Source organism: Ixodes scapularis, unplaced genomic scaffold (genome assembly GCF_016920785.2).
Source record: "Ixodes scapularis isolate PalLabHiFi unplaced genomic scaffold, ASM1692078v2 PGA_scaffold0__279_contigs__length_252992795, whole genome shotgun sequence".
NCBI classification, from domain to species: domain Eukaryota; kingdom Metazoa; phylum Arthropoda; class Arachnida; order Ixodida; family Ixodidae; genus Ixodes; species Ixodes scapularis.
In genome coordinates, this window is record NW_024609835.1 from 117,929,423 (window position 1) to 117,945,908 (window position 16,486).

Consider the following 16,486-nt stretch of genomic DNA (forward strand, 5'->3'; position numbering starts at 1 on the left):
TCTCGTCAAGTTTCCGGGTGTTTGTTGCTTGGGGCGGGTCGGGGATCTAATAACGAAACGTCATGCGCAGGCCTTGTCATCTAGGTGGTATTGGTACAACTGCCCAAAGGCGAACTCCGCCCGGCGGGCAGCTCTACTCGGCTGGTTCTGACCTGGCCACGTTGGCTACACTTTGATCCGAGAGAAACGAAAGGAACGGCAGCGACGTTTCTCAGTAAATTAGGCTTTATCAGCTGAAATAAGAACGATATCGGACAGTCGACATTGACGGTGTGGGTTTTAGAATGCCATTACCCCAAGCGTGCGCCGTGCCTTTCAGAGCCCATTGAACATGATGGTCACAGCTGGTAATCTTTCTCGTCACGTCACACGTATGAACCACGGTCCTCTCCGCGCGCTCTCTCGTGCGGCTCTTGTTCGGCGCCTACGGGGTGGTAGGGATTTCTAGCCCCTAATAAAAACCGTCACGACGATAAACAGATCTGCGGGTTTGTGAGAAAAGAAAACTTCACGGCAATCTTTCGGCTCCTCCCCCTACTGTTTTAACACAGAGAATCCTTGAGTCCAGGAGTTAAGCGATCCTGGTTGGCGGCGTTCGCAGACCGGTCACCCTAGGGTGCCTTCATACACTTTCGCCACGTAGGGGGGCGGCATCTCGGCCATTTCTATGCCCAGAATGCACGTGCTTCGATCTCGTTTGGTGCGAGCGCTTAGCTCTGCCGGGTGCTTTGGCGCCATTTTAAGGCCCATTCGGCACGCGCAGGCTGTTTTCAATACACAAATGGGTGCCTTCACCCTATGACAGACGCACATTGAGGCACCCTAGGTCATCCGGTCGTCCGGTTGCCCCGATGACGATTCCTATTGCAGACTGCGGATTCCACCCCTAAATAAGTCCAGTTCAGTGGCCTCGTTTCTGCATTGAATATCAAAACCGAAAGTTATCCTTTCTTTTTGCACACGTGTAGAAAGAAGGCGGACATCCCTTGGTAGGAAAGTAGTAGCACATAGTCCTCCTTTTCATTCGGTAATGAAACAATCTTTAGTATTTAAAATATCAATACATTCACCTGGTTGATTTTCTACAAATCTGTTACAACCTCGCGTGATTTTCGTTTGCTAAACTTTTACTTTAGGATGTCTAAAACTTCAAGGAGCCAATGTAGTAAAGTTTAAAAAGAAATCTGTCTTAGCGCCGAATGTACCTACTACATAGTCTAATTTTCACGCGGAGTGCACGGAATCTAAGACCAGAAACTACATTTATTTGCAGGATTCATGGGCGAATTCTGAGGGCACTGGAATGCATTAGCAAACGCGTCCAAGTTCATGAGTGGCACGTTGCAGCGTTGTTGCCATGGCGCGTAATGAGGTGCCACTCGGCTTCCTGGAACTGCGCACCATTTGACGCATGATGAAATGAAGAAAATCTGCCTGGAATTGTAAGGCAGGCTGGGGAAGCGCTTATTGTCCGGATATTCCTGGAACGCTTTGAGAGCGGACGAGAGGCCAAGGAAGTCGGCCATGTTCTCGGAGTCGAGGGTGGAATTGAGCAAACTTGCCTGGCGTCGGATGGCCGTCTGGTGTGACCTCCTCAAGCAGAGTGTCTTGTTTTCAAAATACTGCCGGGAACGTGGTGTCCACCAGTCTGTAAGTTTTCCCGTGGCATCCCTCTGACTGCCGTCCACGTCAAAGGAGTGCATCATCTCGTGGCCCATGACATGACCAAGGCCTCCGAAGTTGAAAGCCTCGGGTCCATTGAGTACATACACGGGCGGCCGTATGACCGAAGCCATAATGACCATAATATTTCGAACTAGAAGGTAGAAGGCGTTGGCTGGTATGAGATTGAATACGAAGTGTTCTTTATCTCGGATGCACCACTGCATGTTTCGTTCTAGTGCCTGCAACCAAGGACCAAGAAAGCTGTCTCGAACATCCGGATAGCGTTCGTAGAATGCTTTCACAGCTTCTTCAGTCTGCAGATGCGTGGGGTATCCTACGTGCTTTGTCATTGCTTGCACTTTTTGTAAGGCGACCGACATGGGGGCGGCATCTAGCCAGTTGGATTTTTTTATTCCTTCAATTACAGAGGCTTGAATGCGCTTCAGCATGACATTCGTTGCGCGTATTGCCTCCGATGGAACGGCGCTGTATAAATACACAGATAACGCTGGCACTTCCATGGCTTTGATGACGGCAATCAAACATAGTCCAGATGTAGAATGTTTCGAGTGAATATTTGCGATAGAGGGGGATGCGAGCGGAGCCAGTTGGCGAAGAACTTCCCAAGCGACAAGGAGGTTCATTCCGGCATCTCCAAATTGCTGGTAAAGAAGGTCGATGTAGGCCAGAGCTCTGAGGTTCACACTAACGTGGTCCGAGCTTTGATAGACGTTTCCTGAGTGGTTTGATATCAGGTATCCCCATCTTTTTGATTGCATGTTTGGAGTTAAAGTATGAATTTCACTCCCTCTGACAAAAGCCGAGTCGTCTTTATGCTCTTGGGCAAGAACCAGAACTATGACTGCTCTTGTTTCAGCTTCGTAAATATCTTTGGTTATTTCGATTATTTCTGAAATTAGCGTCATGCCTGTTAAAGCGATTACATAGCTTAAATAAAATTCTGCCAGTTTATTTGCTGATAATTCGTGCCTTTTTTCAAACCACAAGATCTGAACAGAACTAAAATCAATTACAATTTGTCGTTTTTCCTCGTAGAGGGAGTGATCTGTTAGTGAGAGATCAAGCACAGATTTGAGGTTATATTTAAATGCAAGTAAAATTATCTTGTCCAGAGCATCTGATTGTGTTCCCTTTAATATAGACAAACCAGTATCATTCATGAATGCCCTCAGAGCTTCGGTGTCATCTATTCCGGACACTCCCTGATTTTTACAAACAGTGTATAAACGCGCTGCCTTTTCCATGGCACTTTGTCCGTTCCGCCTGACTTCTGCGCGATTTAAGCCCATCTCAACAGCGTCCAGTATATCATATGTCATTTTAGAGAATATGTCAACTGAGTCATTCTTGTAGTTTCCACACACAAAATTGTAAAAATTGTTGCAAGGGTCAGCGCTCTGGTTCATGATGTTCTTCAATATATTTTCCGCGGCACTGCAGGTCGGACCATGGCATGCGGACTCCCCAGGACCATCCTTGGTAATGGGTGAACTTCTGAATACGTAAATGATGACCACTCCCCCCACTACGATTGCAGCAAGTACGGCGACCAGAACACAAAATTGCGTCTTCTGGTTTACTTCAGAGGTTTCTTCACTTGTCTCGATATCTGGACGTTCCGCTGATAACTGAAATAGGAAAAAAGTAAGATTATGTGGAAAACCAAAGGTGACATACGAGAGGAAAAAAATTATAACCATGTTTAGCAGTATAAAGAAAACTGTTACTTTCTTTTGAATTATAATTTTATTCCATTTACGACTATTACCACGCAGCTATCACATGCTCGCTATCCATTCGATTCACACCCATGAAAATTCCTGAAGCAGTGGAAAGACATCAAGAAGAAACCGTCCTAGATTTTTCATTTTGGGCGGAGTCATTTTGTTCAATTCCAATGTCAAATACCTGCACCCGGGCAAGTTACCGCAGAGTACGCAACCAAGTGAAGAGTGTTATAGACCTTTTCATCCTCCTCCGATTGGGCGCTGCCATTTTGAAATCACGAGACTTGGCAGCCATTAGGTTGCTTCAACTTGCTGCTCCGCTCTCCCCTCCGCGCCTTGGCGGATGCGTTGTTATCGTGTTTTTTGACGCGTTTCACCGCGCTTTCTTGCTTTACTTCGGAAACGGTAGTCCGATACGTCTACCCGACGACTAAGACGACACGAGGGTTCAAAGGTCCTTATGACAACTGAGATTTGTTTACTAATAGTGGCGGAACAATCTCAGTAAGAAGAGCGTATATTTATATCGCGCATGTAGGATCGGAAGGCGTCAAGAATAGTCAGCTCAAGAAGACTATCTGTGTTTGCTGAAAATATTGTTCTTTGTATTCATAATATATCGAAAACAGTTTCTTTTGATTATGTGAGGAAACTCGCGGAGGAGATAGACAACGAACGCTTAACTTGTATTGTATCTAAGGCTAGAGGTAATGGTACGTCAACATTAGGTGATTTGTTTCTTCATATCACACCTACATGCGTTTGAAGATCTCTCTTTTTTTTTTTTTTGCAACGTAAACATTTAGTTGGTCGGTTTACTTATGAAGTTTGAGAAATCGGATACTGTGCGCGCTCCCGTGTCGACAGCCACTTAAGTAATTTATTGATTATAATTAGATAACCATTATGGCGTGTCACCGGTACGATGACTTCTAGCTTCCACCGTCATTCTTCAGCACACCATAGAACTTGTCATTGCCAAGTGACAATAAGTTCCGTCAGGGCACTCATTGGCCACGAACGCGAATCGAAATTTTCGTCGACGGGTTGATTGTTGACGAGCGCATACGTCCGAGTGACGCAGTTCTCGTGTCCAATGCGTGAGCTGGGCTCTGCTAACGTCAGTTTGGCGCCGGTGACGCGCTTTTGGAACCGCGGATGTATCATAGTGAAAAGGCGGAGAGCTTTCGAAGGTAAGAAGGTACAAAATAGTCCGCTATATTTTCAAAAGTTCGTACCGAAAAGCTGACTTTTGACTTTCTAGCCCCTTTCTTTTGGCCAACTAAACGATATGCGATTAGTAAAGTCCCAATTTAAAATCATTCATCCCAACCCAAAATTCGTTTCATGGCCCCTTTAACAATGTGTGGAACTCAGCGCGTGCCATGCTTCTTCCAACCCCAGCGCGTGGCTGCGATAAAGACTGGCTGCAAATAAGCGGCTCCAGGTCACGTGACCGCTTGTTCTGGCTGCGTGTGGATGGAGTGAACCTGCTCATTTTTCTCAATTTAGTTTTTCTGACTGCCATTGCGTGAACAAAAACTTAAAAAAAACAGCTATAGAGTGTTCTATGGGCTATGAATGTACAAAAATGGTTAACAGTCACCTAAACTTCGAGTCTACGTGCTTTGTGTTTTTTTTTGTTTTTTTTTTTTTCACTTTATCATAGCGCCACGAATGATAAATGATGAGGCGGTGAAAAACTGTAGAAACTAAACGTTCAATGGCGAACTTGTGCCCAAAATCAAATAAAAGACGGTTAGCTCGCAAGCGTCTATATTGGCGAAAAAGCAGGACCGAGCACTGGGGCGAGACTGGCTCCGGCTCGCCACACGGAGCTCCTTACGTACAAGCTTGGGCTTCTGGAAAAATCAGCGCAGAAGGTTCGGTGCGTAGAATATTCAGACCGCGAACAAGCAGCAGGGTTCTCGGACTTACCAGAACACGACATTTCCAGAAACAAGAAAAAGATGCGTCAGCGTCCAGACATCGAACCTCGGCTTTTTGCTTACGAGCCAAGCACGGTACCCATTCGGCCACGGGCGCGCTTGCTCGCAGACTTGCGTGGCGATATACGTCGCGTCTCTTACCTATCGCTGCAGCATGTCATCGTGTTCATTTTCCTCTTGATACAGTACTGTTATGGGCTGTGTGCGCGAATAAAGGCATCGTTCTGGTTGGCTTTCAATTGCTTCCCATGACTGGCCAAGCCCTCACTACGACGTCCTTAGTTGTATATAGGGTTCAATCGAGAAAATAAAGACCGGTTTCTCGGTCCGGATAAATAAACCACGCATCGCAGCAAGTTGAAATTTCGTGAGAGTGTCACGCTAGCGGTGATGATAACACCCGAGAGTACGAGCACATGATGTTACCTGCATCAGAAGGTATGAAGGAAAACAAAGTTTCTTGATGAGCCGACGTCCACCAAAGCCCACATTTTATCAAACCAACATTTGAGGCTTTGTGTGCTTCTAGCGATTATTTCAGTGACGAAACTTCTCAGCGTGAAAGACACAGTATCGATTAAATTGATAGGTTTTGGTTTTTTCACTGAAATGAAAGCTGGAAGAAGCAATCTCAGAGTTCGGTTTCATGAATATTATGATTTTTTTTTTATTTACGCAATGTAATTTAATCATGCTTGCGCATTTTATTACCACCGCTAGGGTAACATTCCCATGGAGTTTCAGCTTTCTGCGATACGTAGTTTATTTATGCTGGCTGAAAAACTGGGCTTCATTTCCTAGACACCGAACGGAAATAACAGCCATGTCAGTGTCAGACTGCCAATTTTGACGGTATTGATATAAGAACGCAATGAGTTCAATCTTACACAGTCCATCGAACTTATTGCTCGCAACGGTTGATAAGTAACCCGGATCACAACCCGTGTCGTCATGGCGAGGCAAATATGGTCATGACGTCAAGAACAGAAACAAGAGGGCGCCACAGAAAACGTCTTGGCGCTAATAGACTCCAGCCTGGAGGAGCCGTCTCTTTTACCCTGCTTCTATGGCCAGAGCTGAACGCTACTTCTAGCCTGATCGTGAGAGGACCTACGATATGCGCCTGGCTATTCATAGCTTTAGCCCACCGGAGATTGTTTCATGCCACCGTTTCTTCGAGGGTGCTACCACCCATCTGCGGTCAGGGCTTGTGTCTGGTGGTGGGGAAAAACCGATACCGTCAGCCACTGATCTCGATTGTAGTAGGCTGGATCGTGGACCGCGGCCTCGGCAGCTGGGGCCGAGTGTCGCCACCGGCGGCCATTGATTGACACCAGCCAATGCATGGGACGCTATGGGAAGAACGAGAAAAAGTGCCGTTTTCCCCTGTTTCGAAGCTGTTGTCGGCACTGAAACTTTTTGGCTGCTTTTCGATTAGTCCGTCAAATAGCTTGCGTACAATCATTAAGACTGACAGCCCCCGCAGTTCTTATAAATAAATATTTTGTGGTCGAGAGTGACTCCGCTGTAGTGCAGATCAATGAGGCGAGAGTCAGCTAGAGTTACCGCGGAGTCGGTGGCGGTTTCGTTGAGTTCGGTTTAGCAGACGACACGCTCGAAGAGTTTGCTACGCGGAATTCACTCACTCCCGGAAAGTCACTGTCCAGATGGAACTTCTTTGTCATTCATCAGCTTCTGGGCTTCCCCGAGGACGGTTTCATTGACGGCAAGTTCCGTTGTTTACTCCACTACGAGAGCAAGCTTGCCAGCTCAGCCGTAGGTGCTCTGGTACGTTTGATCTTTTTAATCGGCGTCCAAACCTTTGACAAACACCGATTCGATTTCCAAACACCCAACATAAGGTGGCAGCACACCATAAAATACACGCCTCCGAGCACAGCGTACATGCTTCAATATTCTTACTTTTGTGCGTTTCTCCCATAGACTTGTGCGTATTGCCTGGTATCAAGCAATGACCGCCGGTGGCGACACCGACGGGCTCCCGATCCGCGATCCAGCCTACTACAATAGAGATCAGTGCCGTCAGCTTTGAAGGTGTTGGTTTCGGAATGCGATGGCCCCAAGCTTCCATCGTACTTTTTACGCGTACCACCAAACTTGTTGCTCGCAAGTGATGATAAGTAGCCGGGATCAGTAGGGGTGATGTCACAGATTAAAACATAAAAGGGCGCAGCCAGAACAAGTGCGAGCTTGGCAAAAGCTACAAGAACGAGCTCCGGGCTTTGAATGTTTCTGCCGGACCTCTACGTTCGGGCATGCAAGTATATTCCGTGTTTGTAGCTACGGCTTCGCTCGAACAAAAGTGACAGAAGTATTTATTAGACGGCGAGTGATTCCGGACAATTCTAGAATTCAACAATTTTCGTAACGGGGGTCATTGGTCACGAACGGCAATGAAAATATTCGTCAACCAATAGACCGATCTCACCAAGCGTTCCACGCATGCGTGACGCCGCCATAACTGTAGTTGATAGGAGGCACATGCCAGTTCACGAGAGAGCTCATGCCGCCTCGTGCTCTGCTCGCGCAGACGTCCAGCGGGTTTGTTGCAGGTGCAGAAAGACTAGAGCTCCCACGATACTTGGCGGCAGCGGTGGCGTTCTCAAACTACCTGGGCCGGTTTTTTCGAAGCGATGGTAAACCCATTTTGGTAAACCACGGTGCCTAGGAAGGAAAAAGTACTTAGGTACTGTAATAAACGGCTGGATATAGAACAACAATAATTATTTTTGACTGGGCAGTAAGTTGCGCCATCTATCGGTAAAACAAGCCAGTCATTTTGTTTATCCTCTTTTTCCGCTGGTTGTTATCTATCTAGTATGGTATTTTAGGTCAAAATATAGTAATGTTGTACTTGAAGACAAATTTATTTGCTTCAGATGGTACAAAAAAATTTTAGCTACAGTGCTAGAGTTTGTCGACGAATATTCGAAAATGTAAGAAACATTTCCTTCAATATGTTTCGCCATAAACAACGCATAACGTTCCCGTATGCCTTCCAGTCTGGCAACGCCGGAGCTGTAGTCTCGTTTTTGTTCATTGCGACGCACGTTTCTGCGATTCCTGCTGATCTCAACTGCTTGCCCTCTCTTCCGTTTGCCCAACCGATCCATCGGTGACGAGAAGCTAAGCTTCTCGTCACCGTTGAATTGCTGGCCACCGGGTATATCTAGAAACCTCGATGCTGTCGGCATACTGTCGGCGCACTGCGAACAAAAAAACAGTACAATGTCCCAGCTGTTCACCCGGAACGAAGACTTCATCGAGGATAACCCCCTTTCTCCGCAAAGTAATCGCTGCTCACGAGTTGGCGTGCATAGTGTAACAAATTAAACGTATTAGTATAAATATATACCAACACTCGTTCGCAAAACATCTCTTTACTCACCATAAAAACACTTGCAAGGCTTATGTACCGTCATATCTCTTAGATCTCGGACTGCTGAAGAGTGATGCGTTCGCGGAATGCTGCCTTCGGTTAGTTTAGTAGTCCCTCTGAACTACCGCTTTGCTTGACGTGCTAATAGGTATGGTGCGTCATTAACATAACAGCCGGATCGAAATTAATGTTCAGCAGAACCAAGCAGAACTATTAGCCCTCATTAAGCGACGTCGCGGCCATTTTGCTTGTAGGTACTGCTCCTCCCTCGGCGCCCCTGCTCTCCCCAGTCACGTGACCTAGAATTCCCCCTTCTAGGGACAATAGTTGACTTTAACCCACGGTTTGCGTTAGAGAAAACGGGCACTGGTGAGATTGGTCCATTGATTCTTGATGAGTGCATATACATCCAAGTAAGATACTGCTCGTGCCTAATGCGTGATCTGTATTCGGCTGACGTGCTTAAGCACTGAGGATGCATCACGAGGAAGGGGGATCAGTGATCGAGTGTCTTAACGCAACGCAGCTCGGAGCGCGTGTAGCGAAAGCTCGCGCTGCGGAACCCTGGTATCCTGGGTCCAATCCCCACCACTCCTGCCCGTTTCAATGTGAACGAGCATCATACCGGCGTCGGTCGTGTATCGCTGGGGACTTTTAGCAAACCGGCGCCTTGTTTTCCGCTTACCGCACACCGGAGTCTGCAAAACGTGCTTTTAAGCGCGCGCTCCGAAGTCACGATATCAACCGGGCGCGCGCTTAAAAGCGTGCTCCGAAGGCTCCGGTAGTGCGGTACGCGGAACACGGTAACGGTTTGCTAAAGGTCCCCATTACTGCGTGATGCACGCTAAAGGGGTACGGAAACGAAATGACGTCAGCGCGAGTTCTCATCCTCGCTTCAAAGTCGGCCAGCGAGAAGCGCGATGCGTATCGCGCTCACGACGTCAATAGTTCATGCACAGTCAAGGGTCTTGTGGTTGCGAGCCTTGCCGCTTGGTTGTGTCAACGCGTGACAATCTCGCCTACTAGTATTATCCGAGGACTGTATGCCCTATGGCTTATACATAGCTTGCCCGTAACGCCATTTGCGGCCATGCCGGTATTTCATGTGACACGAGCGTTCGGTCCACCGTGTTTGTTTCACAACGCAAAAGTATTAGCCCGAGGGAACAAGTAAGTAGAAATAACCGTCAGTACCCAGCAATGGCGGCACCTGCAAGCTATGTAAAGGGTGTCAAAAAAAGAGTTTTACAGTTTTTTTTAATGCAAACATAAACTAGGCATCGCCGAACGCTCATTCTTCACCCAAAGGTAGCGCTAAAAGTCCTAACCAGATGCCAAAGGTTCAGCCCGATGCAATACCTTATTCAAAAGTTATGTTATTTTCTAAACCGTTCAATGGGAAAATGGCGGCCGACGGTGTTTTCGAATACATGAGGCTCTATGGCACCAGAAACCGAAAGCGGACAAAAATGGCTCCATTTTCCCATTAAAATTTTTAGAACATCACTTATAACTTTTGAATAAGGTGTCCGTTCGAGCTGAAACTTTGGAATCTGGTTGTGACCTGTAGCGCTGCCTTTGGGCAGAGAATGAGCGTTAGGCAATGCGCAGTATATTTTTGCGGTGAACAAAATGTACATTCGTTTTGTGAAACTTTGTATATAAGGCATTCACTGGGTCCCATGTTTGAGTGAGATATAGGAAGTATTCACTGGCGGCCATAGCTGTGTGCGCGACTGCTGAGCGCGTGCTGATGGCGAGCTTCCACGGTTTTTTTGGAACGTGCATTCCACACCATAAAGATTGCGACATTAGTAACCTAATGATGTGGGCTCGTTCTGAGCATGCGCTCTAGACAGCACCCACGAATATGGCGTCCAGTGAATACTTCTTATAGACTCCTTTCAAAATTCACGTGCCGATTGAAGAAAAAAAATCCGACCTACTGCACAATGGTGGAACAACCGACATCGCGGAACGTGTAAGTATATAGCGCGAGGGGGCAGCGCCGACCTGTGCTGTCGAAGCACGAGGGTTCGCGAGCCAGGACGCATTGGAACCTAAGAGGCTCGCACTTGTCTCAGTCATTGTGCAGCGACTCCTCGGCTTCCAACAGAAGCCTCACTTTCGAAAGAGGTCTGTTCACAGCGCAGGGAGGGGGAGGGGGGGGGGGGGGGGGGTTGGGGCTGGCCTGGGAGAGGTCCCCGCATCCTCAGATCAAGCTCCTACCACACGTCTGCAAAGAACGGCGATCTTGATGGTGTGGAATGCACGTTGCAGAAGCACTCTGGAGCTGAGACTACAGAAAATGCCAAAACCACGAGAGCTCGAGGTCGCTGATTTGAAGCGTTCTTCCGTAGAACGAATGCCCGCGCTAGAAACGTATGCCCCAAAGCCGAGGCGTGGGCTAGCTCGCGTTTATAGCTTTGGCTGCAGTCTCAGCTTATGGGTGAATGAAGTATAGTAAACGCGTTAGCGTTCTCCGCCATGTCCCATTCAGGACTAAGTAACTCCACGACCACGTCATACTGCCGCGAACTGGCGCTGCTTCTTAGGCACTCAAGGCGTGGCGGCATTCCAAGGGAGCTTCAAAAACAGCCACGAGATGCAATTTTGAAATTTGTTAATTCGTTTTAAATTTAGTTTTCTTGACTTCTCTGCCTGCAGCACACAAACACAAGTCTAGGCTAGCGTTTTTCGGCTGCCGGCACAACATAAATCTCATATAGGAAAGAAATTCAAACGTTCGTTTCCGTACCCCTTTAAAAGGCCATGAAATTATTTTTCAACTCCTCCCCTCCTTAAGTTTCCTCCTCAACTCAAAACCAAAATGAGAAATCACGCGGTCATGGCGTGCTTCGGCACAAGTACGATGACTCCAAGGTTCCACCGTCCTTTTGGAACTTCGAGCTTGTCATACCCAAGTGACTAGCGTCCTATCAACTGTCCTGCATACTTTCCAAAAGTAATCAAAAATGCATTGCCAAACAATGATAAGTGTCGTCACGGCACTCATTGGCCATGAACGCGAATCCAAATATTCGTCGATGGATTGATTGTTGACGAGCGCAATCGTCTGAGGGACGCAGTGCTTGTGTCCGATGCGTGAGTTGACGTGCTTTGGGTACCGCGGATGTATCACAGTGAAAAGGCGGAAAGACCCCGAGGAAAGGGGGTACAAAATAGTCCTCTAGATTTTCAAATTTTCGTATCGAAAAGCAGGCATTTGACTTTCTATTCTCGTGCACTAGTTTTCGTTTTACACAATAAATGATTTGCAGTTAGTAAAATTTCTATTCAAACTGATTTATTCAAATCCCCCAAAAATTATTTTATGGTCCCTATAAAGGACACAATGAGAAACGATCTTTTCAGAATAAAGCTTTTCAATGATCTTCACAGACTCTCTACAGTAACCGTCTACACGACAACATCCCAGCATTCATCACTACACGTATTTACTCACAATTTCGCTACCCTGTCGACATTGTGTGCATCACAGGTCACGAAGGAATGCTGGGAAACGAAAGAGCACATCAGCTCGCCCGCTACACTTTCAACTGGGCACCCAGTATCCTCGGGCCTATCCACGCAAAGAAGCACGCACACTTGCCAGCACTACAGGCCTACCGAAAAGACCGCCGATACTTCTCACTGCTCCACTCCAACCTATCACGGCAACAAGGCGTCGAAATTCGGTGCGCACAAAGAAATACCCTGCCCACACCAGCACGTATATAATATAAGTACGTTCTGCGCAACACCCACCGGATTGCCTTCATTGCAAGGGCTACCCAAGCACCTCCCAAATTCTCTGGACTTGAGCCCCTCCCAACCCTCCCCCTCCCCAACCTCCCTCTGTCTTCCTCCTAACCTAGGGTGGCTGACTACTGCCACTGAACTTCAAGAGCTGGCCTACCTAGCCGACTATGTCCGGGCAGCCCAGCTGTGGACTCCGAGAGCAGCTATGGACTGAAACATCAACCCCACCTGCCAAGAAAGTTCTCTCTTTCTCTCTTTCTTTTTTATTTCTCTTTCTCTTTAATTTGGTTTCTCTCTTTCTCTTTCTCTCTATCTCTCCATCTTTTTACGGCGAATTGGACATTTATCAGCCATCGTCAGCTTATAAAATTCAAGAGGAAAACGCCCACGATTCCTTGATTCATTGCAAAGATTAGGTTCAATATTGATTGATATTGAGATCTATTTACACTCAGAAGAGCCGCAGAAAAACAATAGTATCTATTCCTCACCGGTACGCAATAAAATATTTATAAGAAGACCGAGTGGCTCACCGTTTGGGCAGACATCATCTCCAGAAGCTTCTATATCTTTGTTTTTTCCTATTATTAGTGTCAAGACGCGTGCACTTCGCTTCGTCTTCATTTAGCGCATGCTTCGTCCATACGTTTCAAATAGAGTGGTCAGGTCAGGTCAGACAACGTTTATTAAGAATGAAATTCAACTGGCGGTTTACGCTATGGTAGGGCCAGAGGGGAGAGGGTTATTGGGATGATGGAAAAGCGTAGCGTTGTAATTGTGGCAGCTACAAGTCTCTGCCGAGGTTGGCCGTCTTCAGAAAGTCGACCAGCGATCGGAGGATGAGGCTGCGTTGTTCGGAGTCTCCTGCGGGGTTTGCCCATTTGTCGAGTGTTGAAAGTTTGTCTTCATGGTTGAGTGCTCCCAGGGCGTCATTGCGTTCTTGGTCGACCTTTGAACATTCCCAGACCATGTGTTGAGTGTCCGCCTTGAGATTTTCTGGGCAGTACTTGCACTGGTCTGGTTTGGTACAAAGTCCAGATCCTTCTTCTTCTTCTTAGCGTTCGCCCATTTCTTCATTATTGATGGGTGATTGCAGCTCCTGCTTGGAGTCTTCTCAGCAGGACGGGTTCGTGTCTTCGGAATTACTTGGGGAGGCTTTCCTGTGCCACGTCTTTGTGCTTGTCAATATTTTTCTTCATAGCGATCCTGGCTACTTTAATTTCCCAAAAAGGGTCGTAAAAGCCGTCAGGTTCGCTCTTCGCAGACATTGGAGGAGTGCTCTAGAGAGCTGTAGTGGCAAGAGTGTCGGCCGCCGCGTGAAGATTTTGTGCGTAGACGATACCGTAGCGCTGCTGTTCTGAGCCCTAGGAACGTGCTCCCGTCAGCCTTGTTGTCGGCGCTGTTCGGCGTGCACTACTGTGGTTCAACTGGAGCTTTTCGCGACGCAGAACAATGGCCAATGTAAAAAAAGGAGGTTTACTTTTGCACTAATGCGTCTAGGTATGTGCTATCCCCTACTTTAATTATTGGAGTGTTTTTGAAGGAGATTATTTTATTAATATCGACCCCCCCCCCCCCTCCTTCCCAGTACTGACAGGTCGTTCAGCAACGCTATCACTTGGGCTGCGCGCTTAATAGCTGCGAAAGAAACCACGCGGTACTGATATAACAAGAAAAAATAGACAAATAATCACAATAAATCTTCTACTTTTTTAATGGTGAGAGGAACAATAAACTGCATGGTGTATTGTTTTTTGTCATCGTGTTGCTGATGCGGGGACCAGCGTTGTGTAAGGTGCAAGGCCGAGCGCGTTTGGGAACGGCCAAGGTGCCACTGCAACTGGCGAGCATATAGCAAATTGTCTTTTGTGGAAGGCAGTCTATGAAAAAGAAAATATTTCGATGGGGAGTACATGAAGCATTAAAATACAATATAAACAAAATCTTCAGCAGCCCCAAATAGGAAGAAAAGTATTCTCAACTTACTACTTTATGACTTTTCAAAAGTGGTAATACGCTTCATCTACATACACAGCAAGATCAGAGATATCCAGCAACATACTACGCAAAAGGACTACAAATAAGCCATAATATATTGCGGTATAAAATCCCAACCTTCTCGCCTTTGACGATGTGCATATAGTCCCGAAGGACAAGGCGCGGTTAAAAATGTATCTCGCACACCGCTGATCTCTCGGCGGGGCGTTTATCTCCTCGGTTAAGATTCTTTTTTCCATTGTAGTCTGCGCGACTGATGGGGAAGACTCCCCACCACAACACCGCAAAGAAAAGTGCTACGGTGCTACGTTCGGGAGAAGCGTACCGCCTCAGCTTCGTCGTCTTCTTCGCTCATCGCACATCTGCCATCTGCCACAAATTCTCCTAGGGCACGGAACTCCAGCGCCACTCGCTGCACCTACTTGACCGCCTTCACGCGGCCCATTGTAGGCGGTGCGCCACCCTTGCCACTACGTCCTCTAGAGCAATGTCGTTTCAAGTATCCTGCGTTCAAGGATCCTGGGTTCAATCCCCACACCCACCCATTTCAATCCGGATTAGCATCATACTGGCGTCCGGTCGTGTTCAGAATACTGCCTGGAGCACGTTAAAGGAGCTGTGCAACGATTTTAACGTTGAAAGAATTTGCATTTTCTGCTTTTGACATTGTTCATCCTGTCACAAAGGACAGAAAACCCACCTCCTTCCTTCAAAATGTTGCGATTTCGCCGCGTAATCGCGAGGCAAAAATTATAATATTTCCCGACCTGCAGCCGCGAGCGGCGGCCATGAGAACCACGCCGCATGATGTCAATGGCGGACTTGTAAAAAGACAGGAAGTTGTGCAAATACCTGCCCGATAAAAGGTAATTTTTCTATAAATATTGTCGTACCAACGTAAATATAAACGAGTCAAAAACCTGGTATTATCGACAAAACTTTTATTATAGGGAGTTTTAGTGGCTTCATATGTCCCAGGACAATAATCCCGTCAGCTCTATCCGCTACCGCGAACAGCCGCCAGAAGCCGGAGGGTGACGGGGGCAAAGCCAGACGGGGATGGCCGGACCCGGACGACACTTGCCTACTCTCCCCAGTCCCCACGTTGATCACGCTGCGCAAGCACGCGTCCACATGGTCGCGAGCGGGTGAGTTCTGGCGGCTCACTGATGGCGCTAGAGAGAGAGCTTCACCGGAGCCGCGTGCGTCCCCCATTCACGTAACAGCGCGCGTAACTCGGAAGGTTGTGAAAGAGTTGAGAGGTGCCGAAAAGCTCAATCTTTGTCAAGTTTTAAAATAAAAACTAGGATATGCAGGCCAAAGCGGTATTTTGTTCTTTACTTCAGAAAGGTCGAGACACCAACTCCCAAATTATTTAAGCAAAACATTGAAATGGTTGCACAGTTCCTTTAATGACCCCAGGCTTGTGGTTGTACTTCAATGGCTAAATTGCCAATCTACAGCTGAGACACCAGACGCCCATTGGGGTTAGCTTCCGGCTGCATAAACATACGCACAACACAATTAATTACAGGTGTAATTCGATGGATCTTAAAGGAGCGGTGCAACGATATTCAATTCGAATGTTTTTCACTTTACACCAGCTTACTGGCACTAGTGGGACTCAAGGATACTCGCACGCAACGCCGCTGGTCAAGAAACAACTTTGTTGCGGTGTAATTTCAAGGGTAAAAGTGATCATTTTCATTCAATCTCTCCTTGGCAAAATTTGATGACGTAACGTAGGGATCGCAGTACACCCCGATGACAATATTTGAATGCGGTTCACAGACTGGACTCGAGCATTGCGTGGACACTCGATTTGGGCTCGTGACAATTACTAGCTCGAGAAGCATTCGGGTTGTCGCCGTGTCTAATCGCTGCAACGACGACAATAGCCGAGCCATAACAATGTCTAAAACTCAGGGGGGGATCGGTGGCCGAGTGGGCTAAAACGCACACCC

The 16,486-nt window shown here is 47.3% G+C and overlaps 1 protein-coding gene across 1 annotated transcript; it reads right to left on the minus strand.

Annotated features, from left to right (window-relative positions):
• Positions 1–1,244: 1,244 nt before the first annotated feature.
• On the minus strand, positions 1,245–13,601 carry LOC120845944 (neprilysin-2-like). The gene is made up of 3 exons (XM_040217506.1): positions 13,536–13,601; positions 2,834–3,314; positions 1,245–2,593 (listed from the first exon to the last, which is right to left on the minus strand). The coding sequence occupies exons 1-3, from the start codon at positions 13,599–13,601 to the stop codon at positions 1,245–1,247; spliced, it is 1,896 nt and encodes a 631-aa protein (XP_040073440.1).
• Positions 13,602–16,486: the final 2,885 nt, after the last annotated feature.